Source organism: Culex quinquefasciatus, chromosome 2, assembly GCF_015732765.1.
Source record: "Culex quinquefasciatus strain JHB chromosome 2, VPISU_Cqui_1.0_pri_paternal, whole genome shotgun sequence".
Lineage (NCBI taxonomy): Eukaryota > Metazoa > Arthropoda > Insecta > Diptera > Culicidae > Culex > Culex quinquefasciatus.
Genome location: NC_051862.1, coordinates 203,196,259 through 203,220,374, shown reverse-complemented (window position 1 = coordinate 203,220,374; position 24,116 = coordinate 203,196,259). Strand labels below are relative to the sequence as shown.

The window sequence follows — 24,116 nt, the reverse complement described above, 5'->3', positions numbered from 1 at the left end:
TTCAAAAATATTTTTTTCAAATGTGGGCACTAATTAAAAAAATGAAAAACTGCGACTGTTTTCAAAAAACTAACTTAATCTACCTATGTGGTTGATGCCTTCCTCACTTTTTAACAACAATGGGTAATATGAGTGGTTTGGACACATATTTCAGCTATTTTTTTTAGATCCAGAAAAATAAGTACACAGATATAACTTAAGTGATCATAACTCGAGACAGGGTTGCCAGATCTTCAATGTTGTAAGCTTGTTGGAAAGGTCTCTCAATTACCTAACCAACGATGGGTCGGATAATGGATCTGGACATCGTTTGCATACATTTAATTGAGATCCGGCTTCAAAAAAGTATTTTTTTTTTTCATAAAATTATTTTATTAGGTCCTTTTTGGTGCTGGGACCTGGTTAGGACCGAGTCGGCTTTTGTAATTACATTTGGCTTAATAATTACAGAGGATCTTGTGCTTCAAAAAAGTACATAAATATCACTTAAGTGGTCATAACTCGAGACAGGGTTGCCAGATCATGAATGTTGTAAGCTTGTTGGAAAGGTTTCTCAATTACCTAACCAACGACGGGTCGGGTGATGGATCCGGACATCGTTTGCATACATTTAATTGAGATCCGGCTTCAAAAAAGTACATAAATATCACTTAAGTGGTCATAACTTGAGACAGGGTTGCCAGATCTTCAATGTTGTAAGCTTGTTGGGAAGGTTTCTCAATTACCTAACCAACGATGGGTCGGGTGATGGATCTGGACATCGTTTGCATACGAGCAATTCTCTACCAAAATCGGAAATGGATTTTATTTGTATTTTTTGATTTGGCTCAAACTTTGTGGGGGCCTTCCCTATGACCAAATAAGCTATTTTGTGTCATTGGTTCACCCATACAAGTCTCCATACAATTTTGGCTGCTGTCCATACAAAAATGGTATGTAAATATTCAAACAGCTGTATCTTTTGAGTGAATTTTCTGATCAATTTGATGTCTTCGGCAAAGTTGTAGGTATTGTTGAGGACAATTGAGAAAAAAATAGGTACACGGAAAAAAAAATCGCAGATTTTTTTATCAACTTTTTTTTCACTAAAACTCAATTTCCCAAAATACGTATTTTTTGATTTTCGAGATTTTTTTATATGTTTTAGGGGACTAAAATCCGCAACTTTTGAGCTATCGAGAAACATGGTCAAAAAATCTGCCGCCAAGTTATAAATTTTTGAAAAATAGTGATTTTTGGAAAAAAAATCCAAATTTCATGCAAAAACAAATTTGAAGTTATTTTTTAATGCAAAATTGAATTTGCAATCGAATACTACTCTACAATTTTTTTGATAAAGGGCTTCGTTTTCAAGATATAGCCACCGAAAGTTTGATTTTAGCAAAATATGTGCAGTTTTTCGATTTTTAAAAATAGTGACTTTAGTAAGTTTTTTTTTTAATTTTTCTTACTCTTGGTAACACCTTTATTTACAAGCAATAACTGTTCCAAAATGGATTATGATGTAACACACAGCTGAAAGGAACTCCAAAACTCTGTTTTGTACCTCAAAAGAACTTATTGTATCTTGATTATTCACCAATAAAACCGAATTTGAATTTGAAAAATAGTGACCATGAGCGACCATTTCTAAAAATATTTTTTTTGAAAAGTTCAGAAAATTTGCTATAAAATTGTCTAAGAGACATTGAAGATTGGACCTCGGGTTGCTGAGATACAGCCGCTTTAAGAAAAAGAAACACGAAAATTGAAGTTTTCTAAGTCTCACCAAAACAACCCACCATTTTCTAATGTCGATATCTCAGCAACTAATGGTCCGATTTTCAATGTTAATACATGAAACATTCGTAAAATTTTCCGATCTTTTAGAAAAAAATATTTTGAAAATAAATAAATCAAGACTAACATTTTTAAAGGGCCAAACAATGAATATTACGCCTATTTAAAATGTCAGTCTTGATTTATTTTTTTCAAAATATTTTTTTCCAAAAGATCGGAAAATTTCACGAATGTTTCATATTTTAACATTGAAAATCGGACCATTAGTTGCTGAGATATCGTCATTAGAAAATGGTGGGTTGTTTTGGTGAGACTTAGAAAACTTCAATTTTCGTGTTTCTTTTTCTTAAAGCGTCTGTATCTCAGCAACCCGAGGTCCAATCTTCAATGTCTCTTAGACAATTTTATAGCAAATTTTCTGAACTTTTCAAAAAAAAAAAAATTTAGAAATAGTCGCTCATGGTCACTATTTTTAAAAATCAAAAACTGTAAATATTTTGCTAAAATCAAACTTTCGGTGGCTATATCTTGAAAACGAAGCCCTTTATAAAAAAATATGTAAAGTACTTTTCAATTGTAAATTCAATTTTGCATTAAAAATTAACTTCAAATTTGTTTTTGCATGAAATTTGGATTTTTTTTACAAAAATCACTATTTTTCAAAAATGCATAACTTGGCGGCAGATTTTTTGACCATGTTTCTCGATAGCTCAAAAGTTGCGGATTTTAGTCCCCTAAAACATATAAAAAAATCTCGAAAATCAAAAAATACGTATTTTGGGAAATTGAGTTTTAGTGAAAAAAAAGTTGATAAAAAAATCTGCGATTTTTTTTTCCGTGTACCTATTTTTTTCTCAATTGTCCTCAACAATACCTACAACTTTGCCGAAGACATCAAATTGATCAGAAAATTCACTCAAAAGATACAGCTATTTGAATATTTACATACCATTTTTGTATGGACAGCAGCCAAAATTGTATGGAGACTTGTATGGGTGAACCAATGACACAAAATAGCTTATTTGGTCATAGGGAAGGCCCCCACAAAGTTTGAGTCAAATCAAAAAATACAAAAAATAAAAATGATCGAAATCGGCCGATTTCGTAGAGAGTTGCTCATACATTTAATTGAGATCCGGCTTCAAAAAAGTACATAAATATCACTTAAGTGGTCATAAGTCCAGACAGGGTTGCCAGATCTTCAATGTTTTGTACTCATTGGAAAGGCCTTTCAATTACCTAACCAACGATGGGTCGGATGATGGATCCGGACATCGTTCACATGCATATAAATGAGATCCGGATATATGTGAAAACACATTTTTATACATAACTTTCGAACTACTTATCGAAACTTCAAACAATTTAATAGCGATGTATGGGACCCTATACCAAGTCGATTGCATTTGGTTTGGTAAAAATCGGTTCAGCCATTGCTGAGAAAACTCAGTGAGAATTTTGGTCACATACATACATACACACACACATACACACACGCATACACACACACAGACATTTTTCAGTTTTCGATTCTGAGTCGATAAGTATACATGAAGGTGGGTCTTCGAGCTTTTAATAAAAAGTTCATTTTTAGAGCAGGATTATAGCCTTACCTCAGTGAGGAAGGCAAAACCAGTATTGATTAAAAATTTCTTAACTCTGTCAAAGATTTTTTGCACGACCTGTAAATTTCTGAAAAGTTGGCATTTGATGTCCCCTGAAACATATCAAAAAATAAAATAAAAATAGTATTTTTTTTGCAAATTAAGTTTTAGTGACAAAAAGTTAAATGAAAAATCACTAAAAAACATTTACCGTGTATCATTTTTTCAGTGTAGTCCTTAAAAGATACAGATTTTCATACATCATTTTTGTATGGACAGCTGCCAAATTTGTGTGGAAAATTATATGGACAAACTAATGATTCAAAATGGCTTCTTTGGGCATACCGAAAGCACCAAAAAAGTTTCAGCCGGATTAAAAAATACAAAAATTAAATGAATTAAAATAGCATATTGCGTTAAAAACACATTTTATAGAAGTTTAAGGTCATTGTTCAGCGAAAATTGTAGACAAAAGCACCTTCTTGAGCAACTCAAGACGAGTGAAATGTGATTTCCCTTACAAATTGAATCGCTTTGCGCAATTGACAAACGCAATCCAAACCTGTCGATTCCAAATTTCAGAGATTTATTTAGGACTCCAGAACTGCCGTTCTACGCATAATTGTCCCATGTTCAAAAAAGTGCAACTGAGAAAAACGCGATTGAAATTTTTCGACCGATTTCTGTGTTTCTACGCATAATTGTCCCGTAGGTTCCTATTCGCCCTGTGTGTCCCTAATCACCCCCGTTAGCAGTTTATCGCCCTTATTTGTGATGCTTCGTAACGAACTAATGATTCCGTGTAAAAAAATACTTGGTGGGACAATTATGCGTAGAAGTTTAACGATGGGACAAACAGACTTGGTGTTGTTTTTAATGAGTTTCCGAACAAAGTACCAAATTTTATGTATTTTTCTTAAAGTACACGTCAAACTAAACTTAAAAATGTCATAAAGTCAACATCGTCAAAAAAATGACATGGGACAATTATGCGTAGAACGGCAGAGAAGGAACTAAAAAAGCTGTGCCAACAATTGAAAAGATTTGAAAATTAATTTACACACACTGTTTTTTTTTTCACTTTAAGAATAGGTCAACATCAATATTTCCAACAAAATAAATAACTTTTGTTTTGAATTCCCTGATTATTTTTTTGAAATTGTCGAGGAAATTGTCCTTTTAACTTAAAAAAAACTCTAGATTATTGTTTATTGCTTGTATTTAACATTTTGAAAAGTTCCTAGAAGCATAAAAATTGTTTCATAAAACAACACAAATTCTGACGACAGTAAGAATCTATGACCGCCCACAATATTCACACAGTAAATATTTCGCCTACACATCATCAGTTGGTGGGTTGTCCATTGAGAAATGAAAAGGGTTCACAGAAGCGTTTTATGTACACATTGCGACATCCTACATTTAACAGTCGTGTAACGAACGTGTCTAGTCGAATTTTGGGTGATTCTCGTGAACCGTGAATGGGAGTTGTACAGTTTTCTTTTTAATGGTGCACAACAAACTAGGAAGTTATTGTCTTCTCTTTTAAAAATCGTCAAACTAACGGACCCAATCCTGCTGAAACTGATTGTAAAAATAGTCAAACTTTGTTGTAAATGTGTATAAAAAAATATTTCGATGGTTCCCGAAATTTTTAAGATACTAAAATGTGTGAAAAAAAAATCATAGTGCACCGTTAACGGTATGAAGATAAAGATTTAAATTTCACTTTTGCATAAAATATTGTGATGTAGTGAATAAAATTCAATGTCCCATCAATCAACGATACTATTATTGATTCTAATTGTTTGTTCAGATTCTACGACCCACGCGCTACGAAATGACCCGAGGAGGGATACTATTGATTTTGCAAGAGAAAAGGTCATCAATCCACGCGGAAGCGCGTCCTGCAAGCCTGTCTGATTGACCGGAAGCAAAAAAAAAAGCTTTTAGGCGGAACTTCATTTTTGCATGCACTTTAGCGTTCTAGGAAGGCGCAAATCTCTTTCCATCGTAAAATTCTAATTGAGAGTGCTATTGAAAAATCATGCCACTGGCTGGCTCTTTTCAACGTTTTCGCAGGTTTCCTCCTTTGTCAGGAAATTAAATGATCGTGAATGTGCAGGAAAAAAATGTCATTTATGCAGCTCGAGGAAAATGCAATTGCAGAAACCGTTAAGATTGTTCACTCCTATGCTTCCTATTTTCTGAAAAGTTCTTCTCCTTAGGTTATATATGGGTTTACTTGCATTCAACATATGTTATATAATTTTTTTACGATAAAGTTATGATTTTGATTTTTTGACTAGTGAGCAATTCTCTACAAAATCGGCCGATTTGGACCATTTTTATTTTTTGCTTTTTTGTTTGGCTCAAAGTTTGTGAAGGCCTTCCCTGTGACCAAAGAAGCCGTTTTGTGTCGGTGCTTCACCCATACAAGTCTCCTTACAATTTTTCGCAGCTATCCATGCAAAAATGAAGAAAATCTGAAACTTTTGAAGAAATTTTCTGATTAATTTGGTGTCTTTGGAAAAATGTTGATGTTGATAAGGACTATTCAGAAAAAATAGGAACACGGAAAAAAACAATTTTACCGATATTATAATTAACTTTTTTTTTCACACAAACTCAATTTCCCAAAGTCCGTATTTTTTTAATTTTCGAGATTTTTTCAAATGATTTAGAAGACAATTCCCTCCAAATTTTGAGCCTTAGAGAAGTATGGTCAAACACGCCGAGTTATGAATTGAAAAAAAAATCCAAATTTTATACAAAAGATTTTTTACTTTGCAATCGAAAAGAACTTAACTGATTTTTTGATAATGTGTCCCATTTTCAAGATAAAGCCACCGAGTGAATATATACAGTTTTTTCGATAAAAAAGATAAAAACAACGACCATTTAGTACTTTTCGAGAAAATCGATTTTTAAAGTTTGATGATAAATATTTTCAAAACTATGAATGTCAGAGCCAAACTTTTTGAAGCAATCGGTTCGTATATTATCGCTTAACAAACGCTCCAAGTTTCAACTAATTTGGTTACACCAGTTAAAAGATACAGCAAATTATGTAATCAAAAATCTGAAAAGCACGTGTCACAAGTGCGAAAGTAAATTGTACTACGTGTCACAAGTGTACACAGAATTTCCATACAAACTAAAATAGACTTAAATCAATAGTTTAACCGACTTAATCAGTATATTTTCAAAAACAAGGATTTCATTGCCTTCAGAAAATGTGTATCAACATAAATTTGTGGAAAACAAGAAAAATTTTCCACATTTTCCAACAACATGTATGACGTGTCACAAGTGTGCACAATCATTTTGATGATAAATTGGTCTATGTCACAAGTAATTGATTGTTTATTTGTGACGAGAGCCTGTTAGTTTACAACTTTTTATCAGGTTAAGGTGTATTGCGTGTATTGCGATATCCGGGAAACGGAAGCGAGTTTCCAAAATCGGGTTAAAGCATCTTGTAGTGTTTTTTAAGTATAGTAAAACGTCATCATTAACTCATTTTCGACCAAAATGGTCTATGTCACAAGATAGCACACAGCTAACGATTTATAATCTTTTTGAAAAAAAACCCATGTGTAATATTGAATTTTTTACCCTTTTGAAATGTTAGTCTTAATTCCAAAATTTTCATAATATTTTTTTTTCGAAATGAAAATAAAATTTGACAAATGTTTAATTTTTCAACATTGAAAACTGGACCATCAGTTGCTGAACTTTTGGCATTAGAAAATGTGGGAATGTTTGGATGAGACTTAGAAAACTAAAATTTTCCTGTTTCTTTTTCTATAAGCCGCTGTATCTCAGTAACGAGAGGTCCAATCTTCAATGTCTCTTAGACAATTTTATAGCAAATTTTCTGAACTTTTTAAAAAATGTCAGATATGGTCAATCATAGTTACTATCATTATAAATCGAAAAAAAGCTAATATTTCACTGAAATCAAACTTTTGATGGCTATATTTTTAAAACGGAGAACTTTATCGAAAAAGCTGTAAAGAATTTTTTCGATTTCGATTTCGAATAAAAAATCAAGTCAAAAATTGTTTTGTTTAAAATTTTTTTCAAAATCACTATTTTTTCCAAAACAGCACTATTTAAAAAAAACCATAACTCGGCGGAAAATCTTTTGACCATATTTCTCTATGGTTCAAAAGTTGCAGGTTTTTGACCCCTAAAACATATCATTTCCGGTTTTGGTAGAGAGATAGACGAACTAATGATGCAAGATGTCTTCTTTGTTCATACACCAAATAAAAAAATACACAAATTAACCCCTTTCCGCCCAGATCAAAGTCGTGATTTTTTACGTTTTTCAACATTACTCGTAACTGGATCAACTGCATTGGATGAAATTTTAACGGTTATAAGTTAACATTCTATATAAACTAACGTTGGTTGAACCAGGTTGAAAAAATGCATGGTTGCAGAGAAATAATTTAATTTTGATGACAAAATTTTTTGCTGCTCTGTTGTAACCATGGGCGTTAGAGGAATTTGCAAACTAATCGTCTATTTTTGTGAGAATTCGTGCAAGTTTTTTTTTTTTTTTAGAAAAGACAGATTTGAGGACCGTTTGGCTTTTGCTCTATATTTAGGTGGGCCAGACAATGCCCATCGACCTTGGAATTTGACCGAACCGCTCTGTAATTCTGAAAACGTTCATTGGAAGCCACTCAAAAGCCGTCACTACCTGATATCAAAGAGTGAGATAAACTGTATCATCAAACGTCGAGTCTGGTACAACCAATACTTTCCCATAATTTCGCTGCCGGCCAGCGGATATTGGATTGGATTGGACTCACACAAACTCAGAACTGAGTCTGAAAACTTTTTTTTCAATTTCAGTTATACGTACGGCTATCAAAGCAACCTTCGGAAGAAAAAAATCGTTCACACACAACACAGACAGCAAATCAATTAATTTCAATCAGACGTCGTCACCGAAATAAATGCCTGCATAAATTAACGAAGGTTTCCTGGAAGGACAAAATCTATAGAAGGTTAATTGATGTCTGCGAAAATGGCATCCTAGGAGAAAGTAACCAACCGTTTTAGCTTTAAAAACCATTTTTTATTTCGTCTATCTCAGTAATAATAATAATAAAGTAATATTTTTCAATATATAATACGACATCAATTACATCATTTTTTGTTATCATCATGCTTCGGCTTCAAGAACGTTCATTGTTCACCGCCTTTCGCTACTCACTTACAAAAATAATAAACTCTACTTATTATGTCTGTTGTTGGCTGCTTTCCGCCCTCCCCGCGAGAGGGAAAATGAAGCCTCAAGGAAATGTTAAGTAAAAACAATTCTTTATAAATATTTCCGATCTTGTGTTCTTGCTCTCTCACTAGAAGCATTCCCGTTCCATCGCAGCCGGCGCCGTCGCCGCCGCCACCCCTTCTCATTCGCACTTGTTCTTCACCGTGATCATAATTTGATTCGTCTGATGTATCAGGTACAAAGCACTCACGAAAACAGCGTTGGCCCTGGAAAAGTGAATAACAAGACGGTAAACAAATTAGTTCCGTGCAAACTGACAGCCCGCCCCAACGGTGGAAACTTACTCTCCCTCCTTGAAGTACTCTTTGAGGGTGGTGCTGAACTTTTTGGAATACTTGACAAACTCCTTCTTGCGCTGCTCGACCGCCTGTTTGCCCTGCGAGCCCGGAATGAAGCCGACCACCTCGTTGACCGCGTCCAGCAGCTTCTTGATGGCACTGGCGATTTCCCTGGTGGAAGCGACATTTTGAGAATCACTGTCGGTCATGGTAGTGGTCGTGAACTTACTTGATGGTCTCCAGGAACGTCTTCCGGTCGGTGATCTCGTCCGGGATCCGGCTGAGGATGCGCTTCAGCGAGGCGGACTTTTTGTTCAGCTCCTGGAAGGCGTCCTCGGTGCGGTTCAGGCGGTATTCGATCACTGTAGAAAAAGGTTAACCTTTAATAAGTCATAATTATTGGACATTTGAAGCACCATGAACCTCCTCGAAAAATTACATTTAAGGCATATTTCATGGAGTTGCATGGTGCTCCAGATAAAACTAAAATCATTTGTTCATCCATTCAATGATAAGGGATAGAGATCTGGATTTCTTGTTATCAAAAGAGAAAGAACCAAATAGAACGTTCGGTGAATCCTGCTCGCATGTTACATGTCACTGCACAGTAGTCCGAAACCGAAATCTAGCGTGACAAAATTGATAGCGGCCACACGTTAAGATTTAGAGCTTTGGTGTCTTGGGGACAAATGATCAGGGTCAATAGGGACATCTTTTGGTATGGTGGACATTAGGGTGGTCCAAATTTTAGGGTGGTTCAAAATTTTTATTTTGGCGGGATGACGAGATAGCGCTTTGGTGTCTTCAGAAAAGTTGTAGGGAACACCATTCTGAGCAACTTTGCTCAAGGGTACAAAGCTCTATCTTCAAACGGGAAATTTCTAGAGCCATTTTTGTTATTTAGGTTTGAGTGTTTATGAAAAAATGAGTTTTTTGAATTTATCAACTCAGGCTTATGTCGTAGTGAGTTGTTGTCTTCTAGACATTTGAAAAGCTTATCAAAACACACATTTATCTTCCAAGAGAGCGAAAATCGGACCTTTTAAACGAAAGTTATAGCCAAAATACGACAAAAAAGACGCCATTTTGAAATGTGAATAACTCGAAAAGGTGGTGGAGTTTGACCTCGCTCTTAGAAGCATCTGAAAGTACACATTCTAGAGTACATTTGCTGAAAATATCTCGGAGGTCTTTTTTGTTTAACTCATTTAATCTTAATTAGAAAATGAGCATTTTTAAATCGTTTTTTGCCCATAACTTTTGATAGAATTGGCCAAAATTCGTTTTTCAAGAACGAAAATGTACAAAATGATCTAGTGGTTTCAAAAGAAGAAACAAGTTTTTGCTGAAATATTTCAGGAATAAATTTAATTATTTTGTTGATTCCTGAAATATTTCAGTAAAAACTTGTTTCTTCTTTTACAACCACTAGATCATTTTGTACATTTTCGTTCTTGAAAAACGAATTTTGGCCAATTCTATCAAAAGTTATGGGCAAAAAACGATTTAAAAATGCTCATTTTCTAATTAAGATTAAATGAGTTAAACAAAAAAGACCTCCGAGATATTTTCAGCAAATGTACTCTAGAATGTGTACTTTCAGATGCTTCTAAGAGCGAGGTCAAACTCCACCACCTTTTCGAGTTATTCACATTTCAAAATGGCGTCTTTTTTGTCGTATTTTGGCTATAACTTTCGTTTAAAAGGTCCGATTTTCGCTCTCTTGGAAGATAAATGTGTGTTTTGATAAGCTTTTCAAATGTCTAGAAGACACCAACTCACTACGACATAAGCCTGAGTTGATAAATTCAAAAAACTCATTTTTTCATAAACACCCAAACCTAAATAACAAAAATGGCTCTAGAAATTTCCCGTTTGAAGATAGAGCTTTGTGCCCTTCAGCAAAGTTGCTCAGAATGGTGTTCCCTACAACTTTTCTGAAGACACCAAAGCGCTATCTCGTCATCCCGCCAAAATAAAAATTCTGAACCACCCTAACATTTGGACCACCCTAATGTCCACCATACCAAAAGATGCCCCTATTGACCCTGATCATTTGTCCCGAAGACACCAAAGCTCTAAATCTTAACGTGTGGCCGCTATCAATTTTGTCACGCTAGATTCCGGTTTCGGACCACTGTGCACTGTGTTACAGAATTTATAACACCACCGCTGAAAACTGCTAATTTGATTGTGTTTAAATTTCAATCCAATCCATTATCAAATTCAAGTGTTTTGGCGATAGACTTTCTTGTATTTTTGACACCTTATTTTCATTTCTTTTGGCTCAAACTTTTCAAGTGTTTTGCTCATGAATTTGCCTCACTGTGCTTCCTTTTATATGAGAACTAACAAAGGCCTTTTTCAAGCCATACAGAGATATAGACAGAAATGTTGTTTGGAGTCATTATTTTTTGAAAACAGCTATTTAAAAAAAATAATTCTATGAAAAAAAAATCAGTTTCACATCATTTTCATAAAAGTGCACCGTTTTTGAGCCACTCGATTTTGGGGAAAAAATATTAATTTATAGATTTAAAAAATAATGCTCAAAAAAGCCCATTACTGATATTTTTTTCAAAAAACTGAAAAAATGTCCAATAATTTTATCATTGAAACATTGAAGATTGTTTTTTTCCTGATAAAAGGCTTTCTAGGCTCAGTGAAAAAAAAATCAACCCGAAAATTACGAATTCCTCGTCACAGTGTCCTGATTCAAACAATAGAGCTATCTAAGCCCGATCTCACACACACTAGCACACCATTTGTTTTGCTGGCTGGTACAAAATTTAACCTCACTTTTTTCGTGTACGTACACGCAATACATGCGCACGTAGATAACTCTATTCACTGAGAATTGACATTACACACTGTTCAGTTCATTTTTACACACTTGTATGGGATTTTTCAGTTCAAGTATGATTACACACTTTCGTGTAATCCTACTTGAACTGAAAAATCCCATACAAGTGTGTAAAAGTGAACTGAAAAAAGTGTATTGCTGATTCTAATGGTATACCATTACGTATACGTTCGTTTGAACAACCGGTGCGGCATAGAGTGCCGCACTCGTCGGTGTCAGTTTTGGTTGAATCGAACGTCATTTGTCAGTGTGCGTGGAACTTGCATGAAACTGAAAAAAATATCGAGTGCGGCACTAGAGTTTCAGTTCCAACATGGCGGCGAAACTCGTGCGGAACTAGCGCAAGTTTCTTCAAAGAAACACTTTGACAGCTCTGAGTGCGGCACTTAGGGAGCGTTCTTTTATTACGTAACGCAGTAGGGGGGGGGGAAGGAGGGGTCGGAGGCCGTGTTACGCTCCATACAAAATTTTTAAAATTTGTATGTAAATTTTGTTACGAGGGGGGGAGGAGGGGGTCTAAAAGTCCGATTTTTCGCGTTACGTAATAAAAGAACGCTCCCTTATGGTACGTTCTCGATATTTTTTTCAGTTTCATGCGACCCAGTCACGACGTTCTAGCAGGATTCTAACAGAGTTCTTACAGAGCTGGATATTCTTACAGCATTCTAGCAGAAATGTTCCACCGTTCTAGTAGGATTCTGACAGAACCAGCTCTGCTAGAATATTTCGTGACTGGGGAGTTCCACGTACACTGACAAATGACGTTCGATTGAACCAAAACTGGCACCGACGAGTGCGGCACTCAGTGCCGCACCGGCTGTTCAAACGAACGTACCATTAGTGTGAAACTAGTCATCAAACGAACGTACCATAAGTGAATGATCGAGCTCGAGCTATCAGAGTCCCTGTGAAATATGTTGGTTGAAATATCGGGCGGTCAGTCAAACAACCAGCTAGAACAGAGTCTCGGCCCGAAACTTCAAACACGAACAAAGGCAGCGAACCGAAGATTGACAATGACGTTTTGGAATTTTGACAGTTTGGAACGCATGAATTACCCCATTATCGGTTTCCCGCATGGGTGATGTGGAAATTGTTGCACATGGTTGAAGTTGGTAATTTTGCAACTTATTTTAATTTATACAGTGATTGTTCGGTAACTGGGCTGAGAACGTAGCCCAGTCACCGAATGCTGCTCGCTAACTGGGCTGAAAGAAAAATAACGAGGGGACAACCAATGCATAATATTTTCCTGATGAAATATAAAAATAAAAGTTAATCAAATTCATTTGCAAAGCTTACTTTTCATATTTCTGAAATTGTGACTTGAAATTGAATATAAATTTGATAATTTTTTTTTTTTATTTATTGATCATAATTTTTGCATCCATTAACCCCTCGGGCATTTCGGTTTGTTTTGGTTTTTTAACGTTTGTCTGCTTTTTAACTGGGCTACGGCCCAGTTATCGAGCGCCCAGTTAAAAAGCAGCCCAGTTAAACAACGCCCAGTTACCGAACAACTACTGTACTAAATTTAAAAATTTAGACACGAATCTACAGCGAATCGATGTGAAAACTAAAGATACACTAAAGGCACGATGATTTGATGTGCATTCTTTATCAGAATCACGTTAAAAGAGGTTTAAATTGAAAATTAATAATAAAACAAATTCTGGTCTAGAATTTAACGAAATTTTGTCTGTTTGTAAGACTTAAGAGCGAGTCCACGAACAGGGCATACCCCTTTGTATGGGACGTCGTTTGGACCTCACCAATCTGCCTGAAATTTTCAGGGGTTGATTGTACATATAGAACTAGCATCTGTCCAAAATATGAGCACTCTAGGTCAACGGAAAGTGGGGCAAATCGGGACACAAAGTTTGAAGGTTCAAAAACGTCAAAAATCTTAAAAAGGCTATAACTTGAGCAAAATTCAATTAAATTTCAAAATTCAAAATGCATCTGAAAGGGCTTAAAAAATGCAACAAAATGCAGGGAGAAGCATCCCAATTGGTTAAATCTAAAGGGAGTTTTTGGCATTTTAGTGAAAAAATAGCATAATTTTCAAACTCAAATAAAAAAGTGTTCCATCCAGATATCAACTCGGTTCGACCTGCAGCTTGTAGGGGACATCTGGGACTACCATCTGAGACTGAGAACGCTTTGGGTAAGGCAGTTTAACATATTAAATAGACACTTTTACTTTTAGTAAATTTTTTGGTTGTAAATTTTTGCTCGGGGGACCCCTTAAATCAAAATTTTCGGTGATAATTTCATCATATTCGTGTTCCTGAGACAATTTCACAACAGAAACATGCACAAAAATGTTTATTTTCATCCATTTCAACCTTTTAAAAAATGAAAGTTACAAAAAATTAAGAAGCTGCTTTTTTCTGGTGTCATTTAGTATCCTTGGAAACGAACTTAATTTTCAATAAATGTGAATCGAAGATTTTTTTTAATTTTTATTTTTTAAAGGGCTAAAATGAATGAAAATAAACATTTTTATGCATGTTTCTATTGTGAAATTGTCTCAGGAACACGAATATGATGAAATTATCATCGACAATTTTGATCTTAGGGGTCTCCTGAGCAAAAATTTACAACCAAAAAATTTACTAAAAGAAAAAGTGTCTATTTAATATGTTAAACTGCCTTACCCAAAGCGTTCTCAGTCTCAGATGGTAGTCCCAGATGTCCCCTACAAGCTGCAGGTCGAATCGAGTTGATATCTGGATGGAACACTTTTTTATTTGAGTTTGAAAATTATGCTATTTTTTCACTAAAATGCCAAAAACTCCCTTTAGATATAACCAATTGGGATGCTTCTCCCTGCATTTTGTTGCATTTTTTAAGCCCTTTCAGATGCATTTTGAATTTTGAAATTTAATTGAATTTTGCTCAAGTTATAGCCTTTTTAAGATTTTTGACGTTTTTGAACCTTCAAACTTTGTGTCCCGATTTGCCCCACTTCCCGTTGACCTAGAGTACTCATATTTTGGCCAGATGCTAGTTTTATATGTATAAACAATCCCTGAAAATTTTAGGCAGATTGGTGAGGTCGATGCGAGATGGGTATGCTTTGCTCGTGGACTCGCTCTTAATGTTATATGGTTATAGATTTTTTTTACAAAAAAGTAAATTTTTCGTTTCGTCCACAAACAATCTTATGTTTGTAAACAAAAGACGCCATATTGCCAATGTTGTTCGGTAGCTCATATCAGGCCATCGCCGGGGCCCTGAGCTAGAAGTAGAGAACCTGGAGCTTATTAGAGAACGGCCATCTCAAACCAAAAGTACCAATCGAAGCACGAGAACTGTCAAACAGAGGTACAGCACTTATTCGGTAAATGGGCTGAGAACGTAGCCCAGTCACCGAATGCTGCTCGTTAACTGGGCTGAACGAAAAATAACGAGGGGACCACCGATGATGAAATATAAAAATAAAAGTTACTCAAATTTATTTACAAAGCTTACATTTCATATTGACCTGATAATAAACATTTGAAACAAGTTTTTTTTATATTGAACAGGCTTTTGCATCAATTAACCCCTCGGTCATTTCGGGCTGTTTTGGTTTTTTGACGTTTGTCTGCTTTTTAACTGGGCTACGGCCAAGTTATCGAGCGCCCAGTTAAAAAGCAGCCCAGTTAAACAACGCCCAGTTACCGAACAACTACTGTACCAATCGAGCAAAATCCGTTGTCTTGTGCTCGATTGGTACCTCCGTTTGACAGTTCTCGTTCTTCGATTAGTACTTTTGGTTTGAGATGGTCGTTCTCTAATAAGCTCCAGGTTCTCCAGCTATAAGTTGCATGACAAAACAGAATTGCTAGAAAAAGATAGCAATTCGGATGCAAACAGCTGTAGTGTAAACATACTTTGAATGTGTGTTGGAAAATTTCTGACTGGGAAGCTGTATTAAAAAAATCAATAAATCAAAAATTCAAAGCTTCAAAAATTCGTATCATTCAAAATAATGTAATTGACAAATTCTAATAATCGAAAATCTAAAATTTTATCATTTGATGATGAAAATAAATTTAAACTTTAAGAAACCACAAAATCTAAATTAAAAAAAATTATGTTCAGATTTTTTAAAAATATTTTGCAAAAAAAAATCAAAGAAATTATAAATAAAAAAAGTTACTTAATCCACCTTTAGCTGATTGGTGCCTTCTTTTATCGAGTGATTTCAACCCCCCCTAAGGTGTCCACATGGTTTATGAATTGCCCCTAACTTGATCGCAGCACCTAAGAGTTCCTAATAAACTTAAGTGATGAGTAAAAAAGAACATGCTACCTACAGACTTTTTGTCAAGATTATGCAGACACCGCCTTTGAGAAAAATGGCATCCCTCTACTGTGGTGAAATAGATTGAGGTTATGTAAATTCAGACTATTTTTAAACTGCATGTAATTTTAGATAGGTAAGTCAGATATTAAAAATTCTTATTCCACAAGAAAGGTCATTTCAGAACCTTTTTAAAAATATACGATATGGCAGGTTTCCATGCGAAAACCACCCTTTTTTGCAAATTGTGAAATTTATATGCAGCAGTTTTTTAAGCATAACTTTTGATGTGCTTTACTAAATCTAATAAATCTCAATAGGGACTTATGGGACCCCAAGACGAATCGAATGAGATCAATACGGTCAAAATCGGCACAGCCAGTGACGAGATATTCCAGTGACATTGATTCGGTACACATGTCTGCAAACAGCTAAACACACAGACATTTGCTCAGCTGGTGATTCTGAGTCGATATGTTTAAATGACGGTAGGTCTAGGACAGGGGTGACGTGGCCCGCGAGCTGATATTTTATGGCCCGCGGACCCATTTTGAATGATACGGTAAAATGGCCCGTTGCCCACTTGTAAAATGATTTTATACTTTTTAAAAATTAAGGTTTATTTTAAACTGTTATGTGCTAATCAATATTTTGAGGCCTTCTTTAGGATACAAATAATTTATTCAAAAAATCTTATAATTAAAACAATTTTACACATTTCAATGTGAGTGAAACTAGTAAATATCGTCAAAACTTTCATCAAATAGTTTTGGAAATATTAAAAAAATGTTCAAGTTTGACTTAGGTAGAATTCTGTAATAGTTGCAAAAATATAAGTTTTCTTTATTAATTTGCAAGTCATAACGGCCCTTTCAAGAACTGACCCACAAACTTACACTTTCTTCGGGATTCGAACTCATTACAGTTAGATAACGAATTTGATTGACTACCAACTGATTCAGGCAGACAAAATGTGGAAATCAGAAGATCAAGTTTGTTGCGAATATTTTACAAAGCTTTCGTCGATCAACCCACCCCTCCCTAATTATTAAAAAATTGGCTCGAAAAACCAGGAGCAAAATTATATTTTCAATAAACTTCAAAACCTCAAAAAAATAAAATAAAATTTAAGTGCAATCAGCTGAAATTAATGAAATATGCATTCCTTTGCATTTAGAATCATTTGAGCATGTTTGGGTTTATTAAAAATGTTTTGAATTTTAGTGAATTTTCGATTAAATAAATAAATGTTTTTTTTTTTTTTTTTCGCTAAAATGTTTTTTTTTTGTCAAATCTTATTTTTTTTAATATTGAGTACAGTTTAACTATAGGAAGCTTAAAACATTTTCTTACATTTTTTTTTTCATTTCTTTTTTCATTAGGATGAATTGTTTAACATGTAATGCTCCCATTTTTTTTTTTGAAAACACAAGTACATTCAGCTAAAAAAAAATTCTTCAAATACCTGAAACAATAAAATCAACAATACCGATAGAAAACCGTTATTTTGTGGTTTCTATTATTTGGAATTGACATTTTTTTTTTAAATAACAGAAATTAAAACATTTAAATTAAAATAACGGTATTGATATTTTTTAATATTAAAATTTTTCTGTAAATTTGGCCCGCAAATTCATTTGAGTTTCAAATTTTGCCCGGCCTCCAAAAGCTTTGAGCACCCCTGGTTAAGGGAGTCTAAATAAAAAGTTCATTTTCCGAGTGATTTTATAGCCTTTCCTCAGTAAGGTGAGAAAGGCAAAAAGATTTTTTTTTTGGCAAATCAAGTTTGAGTGACAAAAAATAAAAAAATAAAATTACCGTGTACAAATTTTTTTCAGTGTAAACCTTTTCAATATCTACAACTTTGCCCAAGACATAAAATCGATCAAAAAATTTCTTCAAAATGTTTCAAGATTTTTGAATTTCATACATCATTTTTGTATGGACTGCTGCCGAATTTGTATGGAAAATTATATGGGCAAACTAATGATGCAAAATGGCTTCTTTGTGCATACCGAAGGCACCAAAAAAGTTTAAGCCGGATTAAAAAATACAAAAATTAAAATTAAAAAAAGACCGATTTCGTAGAGAGTTGCTCAGTATTTAAACATATCTTCAAATTTATAGGCATTTTCTGTAGAGAAGAATCTTAGTATGTATATTTGAAAAACTTATGAATCAAGCTACAGTATTGATTTTTGCGGCACCAAAAATTAATATTTTCATGAAAAAAAAAACAATTTCTAATGAATCTTAAGGCTGTTGCAAATATTTATCAAAGTTTACCTTTGTGAACTATTTGCCTTTCAATCTAGTTATTGTTTAAACTGAGATTTTACCCCCACAAAAAAGACACTCATCTTCTTGGTTGTTATTTGGTGCACAAAAAAAACATTTTTAATTTGAACAAATTTTAGGAAATGTAATTTTTTAGCCCTTGGTATTCTGCATAAAATATAGAAAATTTCAAAGAAGTTTGATCTCTCTGAAGCTGCCATGTTCGTATAACTTGGTTGTTCTTATAATTTATTAATAAAATGTACTGATAATACTCACAGTCCGTGTCCGTGGCCGCGCCCTGCAGTCTCAGGATGCTCTCGTTCATGTTGACGTCCCTGCAAACATTGGCAGCGTTTAATATTTACCTCAACCCGGAGCTTATGCTCGACACGCGTTTGTTTACCTGATGTCGCCCTTCTTGATGATCCCCATGACCAGTTCGTACGTGAGGCCCGGGTGCGTCTGCTCGGCCTTGGTCAGGGCCGCCCTCAACGTTTGCGACGCGACCACATCACGACGTTCCAGCTGCGCGGGGAGGAAAAATCGTTGAAATGAAAAGTGCGATGAAAAATGTGTGTGTGTGTGTTTGCGGCGCGAAAAGAAGGAAAAATGGGAAAGGTGAACGAGCGAAAAGTTGCCCAATCAATCACATCACAACACTGGTTGGTGGTGGCTTGTTGTGTGGCGGCGCGATCGTGTTTGTGGCCATTAGCAGACGTAATGAACATCCTGCTTGAATGGTCAATGAAACAAATAGTAAAAGTGGTCACGAAAGGAAGCTGACCAGTTTGAGGTAAATTGAAGCTAGAGATTATTTTGCAACTTTTGACCCGAGTCGAGGCAGATTATTTAGCAAACTAATAAAAAACAATTAGTACACTTAAGATAGCCATTGAAATGTCTTTGCAAGTGGCACCAAAACCAGAAAATCCTCTTTTTCAACATTTCCTTTATTGAATTGCAAACTAATAGAGGGAAAAATCAAAACACCCGCCAACTGGAAAACCTGTCCGGACCACTTTTTCTTCCGGGAGCCAGTCTGCACCACCCCCTCCTCGTCCCCACAAACCACCCACCTGCGACAGAATCGGACGTATCAGGATTGGCAGCACCAGGGAAGTGACGACTGGAGTGTCATCGCCCATTGTCATTGCTCGCACTGCGGCCCGTCCAAACCCTTCCGGAAGCACCTCAAAACAGCTCCTGCTGCTGCTGGATCCACAGCGGCCAGAAAGTTGTGTTTGCTTGCTCAATGAATCACTTCCAGCGACGACCTCCACGAAGCACTGAAACATTAGCGCGACATTCGCAGACGGAACGCGGATTTGAACGCGAAACGGGGCCCAAATTGGCCAGCAATTTGGGGATGGGCGGATTTTGCACGGGTTTAACACGGCGGAAACGCGAAACGAAGCGGACCAAGAGAATCTCTTCCGTCTGCTGCTGCTGCTGGGTTGGAAAATTTAGCTCACGTAAATATTTTTATTTGACACATCTACTTTTTTCAGATGAAACGTCAAAGGTGACAGCGGAAGAGCTCAGCGCCGACGAACTACACGCTTACCAGGTGAACGCTTTTTTTGAGAAATATTGAATTTACTTAAAATTGAGTTTTATCAATTGATCTCACCACTTTTAGTTAAACAAAGAAACGAAAAAAATCTAAAATTCTAAAATTCTAAAATTCTAAAATTCTAAAATTCTAAAATTCTAAAATTCTAAAATTCTAAAATTCTAAAATTCTAAAATTCTAAAATTCTAAAATTCTAAAATTCTAAAATTCTAAAATTCTAAAATTCTAAAATTCTAAAATTCTAAAATTCTAAAATTCTAAAATTCTAAAATTCTAAAATTCTAAAATTCAGATTTAAAATTCTAAAATTCTAAAATTCTAAAATTCTAAAATTCTAAAATTCTAAAATTCTAAAATTCTAAAATTCTAAAATTCTAAAATTCTAAAATTCTAAAATTCTAAAATTCTAAAATTCTAAAATTCTAAAATTCAAAATTCTAAAATTTAAAATTCTAAAATTCTAAAATTCTAAAATTCTAAAATTCTAAAATTCTAAAATTCTAAAATTCTAAAATTCTAAAATTCTAAAATTCTAAAATTCTAAAATTCTAAAATTCTAAAATTCTAAAATTCTAAATTCTAAAATTCTAAAATTCTAAAATTCTAAAATTCTAAAATTCTAAAATTCTAAAATTCTAAAATTCTAAAATTCTAAAATTCTAAAATTCTAAAATTCTAAAATTCTAAAATTCTAAAATTCTAAAATTCTAAAAATTCTAAAATTCTAAAATTCTAAAATTCTAAAATTCTAAAATTCTAAAATTCTAAAATTCTAAAATTTAAAAAATTCTAAAATTCTAAAATTCTAAAATTCTAAAATTTAAAATTCTAAAATTCTAAAATTCTAAAATTCTAAATTTAAAATTAAAATTCTAAAATTTAAAATTCTAAAATTCTAAAATTCTAAAATTCTAAAATTCTAAAATTCTAAAATTCAAAATTTGAAAATTTGAAAATTCGAAAATTTGAAAATTCTAAAATTCTAAAATTCTAAAATTCTAAAATTCTAAAATTCTAAAATTCTAAAATTCTAAAATTCTAAAATTTAAAATTCTAAAATTCTAAAATTCTAAAATTCTAAAATTCTAAAATTCTAAAATTCTAAAATTCTAAAATTCTAAAATTCTAAAATTCTAAAATTCTAAAATTCTAAAATTCTAAAATTCTAAAATTCTAAAATTCTAAAATTCTAAAATTCTAAAATTCGAAAACTCCAAAATTTTAAAGTTTTAAAATTCTAAAATTCTAAAATTCGAAAACTCCAAAACTCTAAAATTCTTATAATAAAATTCTTTAAATATATTTTGCGCTTGAAATTCTATTTTTTTTTTTAACTTTTTGATATGTTTGAATTCAAGAATTTCAAGAACTTCAGAAATTTTTAAAAATTTCCGAACTTCAAGAATATTATTCTATGGCGATGATGGCGATCTCAACGTTGAGAAGCGTTGGGTGCGGGAAAAAAATCCGGTAGAAAAATATGAGATTAAATTGAAAAGTTAAAATCAGTTTATCTTAAAACACTATTAAAAAACAATTCCTAAATATCAAAAAAAAAAATAAAAAAAATTAAATCCTAAACAACTTAATTTTTAAATTTGAGAATACAAATAATCAAAATTTAAATTCTGAGACATTAAAAACAGGATTTATGAGATTTTACGAGATTCGCGGACTCATTTTGAATAATCATGTAAAATGGAGCCAAAATCCTTACTCAATTATCTGAAGTCCTGGAAATTTCAATAATTTCAAAAATTTCAAGAATTTTAAGAATTTCAAGAATTTCAAGAGTTTCAAGAATTTCAAGAATTTCAAGAATTTCAAGAATTTCAAGAATTTTAAGAATTTCAAGAATTTCAAGAATTTTAAGAATTTCAAGAATTTTAAGAATTTCAAGAATTTCAAGAATTTCAAGAATTTCAAGAATTTCAAGAATTTCAAGAATTTCAAGAATTTCAAGAATTTCAAGAATTTCAAGAATTTCAAGAATTTCAAGAATTTCAAGAATTTCAAGAATTTCAAGAATTTCAAGAATTTCAAGAATTTCAAGAATTTCAAGAATTTCAAGAATTTCAAGAATTCCAAGAATTTCAAGAATTTTAAGAACTTCAAGAATTTCAAGAATTTCAAGAATTTCAAGAATTTCAAGAATTTCAAGAATTTCAAGAATTTCAAGAATTTCAAGAATTTCTAGAATTTCAAGAATTTCAAGAGTTTCAAGAATTTCAAGAATTTCAAGAATTTCAAGAATTTTACGAATTCTAAGAATTTTAAGAATTTCAAGAATTTCAAGAATTTCAAGAATTTCAAGAATTTCAAGAATTTCAAGAATTTCAAGAATTTCAAGAATTTCAAGAATTTCAAGAACTTCAAGAATTTCAAGAATTTCAAGAACTTCAAGAATTTCAAGAATTTCAAGAATTTCAAGAATTTCAAGAATTTCAAGAATTTCAAGAATTTCAAGAATTTCAAGAATTTCAAGAATTTCAAGAATTTCAAGAATTTCAAGAATTTCAAGAATTTCAAGAATTTCAAGAATTTCAAGAATTTCAAGAATTTCAAGAATTTCAAGAATTTCAAGAATTTCAAGAATTTCAAGAATTTCAAGAATTTCAAGAATTTCAAGAATTTCAAGAATTTCAAGAATTTCAAGAATTTCAAGAATTTCAAGAATTTCAAGAATTTCAAGAATTTCAAGAATTTCAAGAATTTCAAGAATTTCAAGAATTTCAAGAATTTCAAGAATTTCAAGAATTTCAAGAATTTTACGAATTTTAAGAATTTTAAGAATTTCAAGAGTTTCAAGAATTTTAAGAATTTCAAGAATTTTAAGAATTTCAAGAATTTCAAGAATTTTAAGAATTTCAAGAATTTCAAGAATTGCAAGAATTTCAAGAATTTCAAGAATTTCAAGAATTTCAAGAATTTTAAGAATTTTAAGAATTTCAAGAATTTCAAGAATTTCAAGAATTTTAAGAATTTCAAGAATTTCAAGAATTTCAAGAATTTCAAGAATTTCAAGAATTTCAAGAATTTTAAGAATTTTAAGAATTTCAAGAATTTTAAGAATTTCAAGAATTTCAAAAATTTTAAGAATTTCAAGAATTTCAAGAATTTCAAGAATTTTAAGAATTTCAAGAAATTCAAGAAATTCAAGAATTTCAAGAACTTCAAGAATTTCAAGAATTTCAAGAATTTCAAGAATTTCAAGAATTTCAAAAATTTCAAGAATTTCAAGAATTTTAAGAATTTCAAGAATTTCAAGAATTTCAAGAATTTCATGAATTTCAAGAATTTTAATAATTTCAAAAACTTTGAAAATTTCAAGAATTTTAAGAATTTTAAAATTTCAAGAATTTTAAGAAATTCAAAATTTCAAGAATTTTAAGATTTTCAAAATTTCAAGAATTTTAAGAATTTCAAAAATTTGAAGAATTTCAAGAATTTCAAGAATTTCAAGAATTTCAAGAATTTCAAGAATTTGAAGAATTTCAAGAATTTCAAGAATTTCAAGAATTTCAAGAATTTCAAGAATTTCAAGAATTTCAAGAATTTTAAGAATTTCAAGAATTTCAAGAATTTCAAGAATTTCAAGAATTTTAAGAACTTCAAGAATTTCAAGAATTTCAAGAATTTCAAGAATTTCAAGATTTTCAAGAATTTCAAGAATTTCAAGAATTTCAAGAATTTCAAGAATTTCAAGAATTTCAAGAATTTCAAAAATTTCAAGAATTTCAAGAATTTCAAGAATTTCAAGAATTTTAAGAATTTTAAGAATTTCAAGAACTTTAAGAATTTCAAGAATTTCAAGAATTTTAAGAATTTCAAGAATTTCAAGAATTTCAAGAATTTCAAGAATTTCAAGAATTTCAAGAATTTCAGGAATTTCAAGAATTTCAAGAATTCAAAAATTTCAAGAATTTTAAAAATTTTAAGAATTTCAAGAATTTCAAGAATTTCAAGAATTTCAAGAATTTCAAGAATTTCAAGAATTTCAAGAATTTCAAGAATTTCAAGAATTTCAAGAATTTCAAGAATTTCAAGAATTTCAAGAATTTCAAGAATTTCAAGAATTTCAAGAATTTCAAGAATTTCAAGAATTTCAAGAATTTCAAGAATTTCAAGAATTTC

At 32.5% G+C, this 24,116-nt stretch overlaps 1 protein-coding gene across 1 annotated transcript; it reads right to left on the bottom strand.

The window, feature by feature from the left end:
• Positions 1-8,474: 8,474 nt before the first annotated feature.
• LOC6038913 (programmed cell death protein 10) lies at positions 8,475-19,901 on the bottom strand. Its single transcript, XM_038257133.1, has 6 exons — positions 19,486-19,901; positions 18,813-18,934; positions 18,686-18,744; positions 9,202-9,334; positions 8,979-9,143; positions 8,475-8,900 (listed from the first exon to the last, which is right to left on the bottom strand). Exons 1-6 carry the CDS (start codon positions 19,702-19,704, stop codon positions 8,816-8,818), a joined length of 783 nt encoding a protein of 260 aa, XP_038113061.1. The 5' UTR covers positions 19,705-19,901; the 3' UTR covers positions 8,475-8,815.
• Between the last annotated feature and the right edge of the window lie 4,215 nt (positions 19,902-24,116).

What these genes read in the sequence shown, in the direction of transcription:
- LOC6038913 (XM_038257133.1), bottom strand. Translation starts at nt 19,704, where the DNA reads ATGTTTCAGTGCTTCGTGGAGGTCGTCGCTGGAAGTGATTCATTGAGC. An exon ending in TACGTCCGATTCTGTCGCAG is followed by an intron (nt 18,935 to 19,485) that starts GTGGGTGGTTTG and finishes CTCCCCGCGCAG; the next exon opens with CTGGAACGTCGTGATGTGGT. An exon ending in GAGTACTTCAAGGAGGGAGA is followed by an intron (nt 8,901 to 8,978) that starts GTAAGTTTCCAC and finishes TCACTTTTCCAG; the next exon opens with GGCCAACGCTGTTTTCGTGA.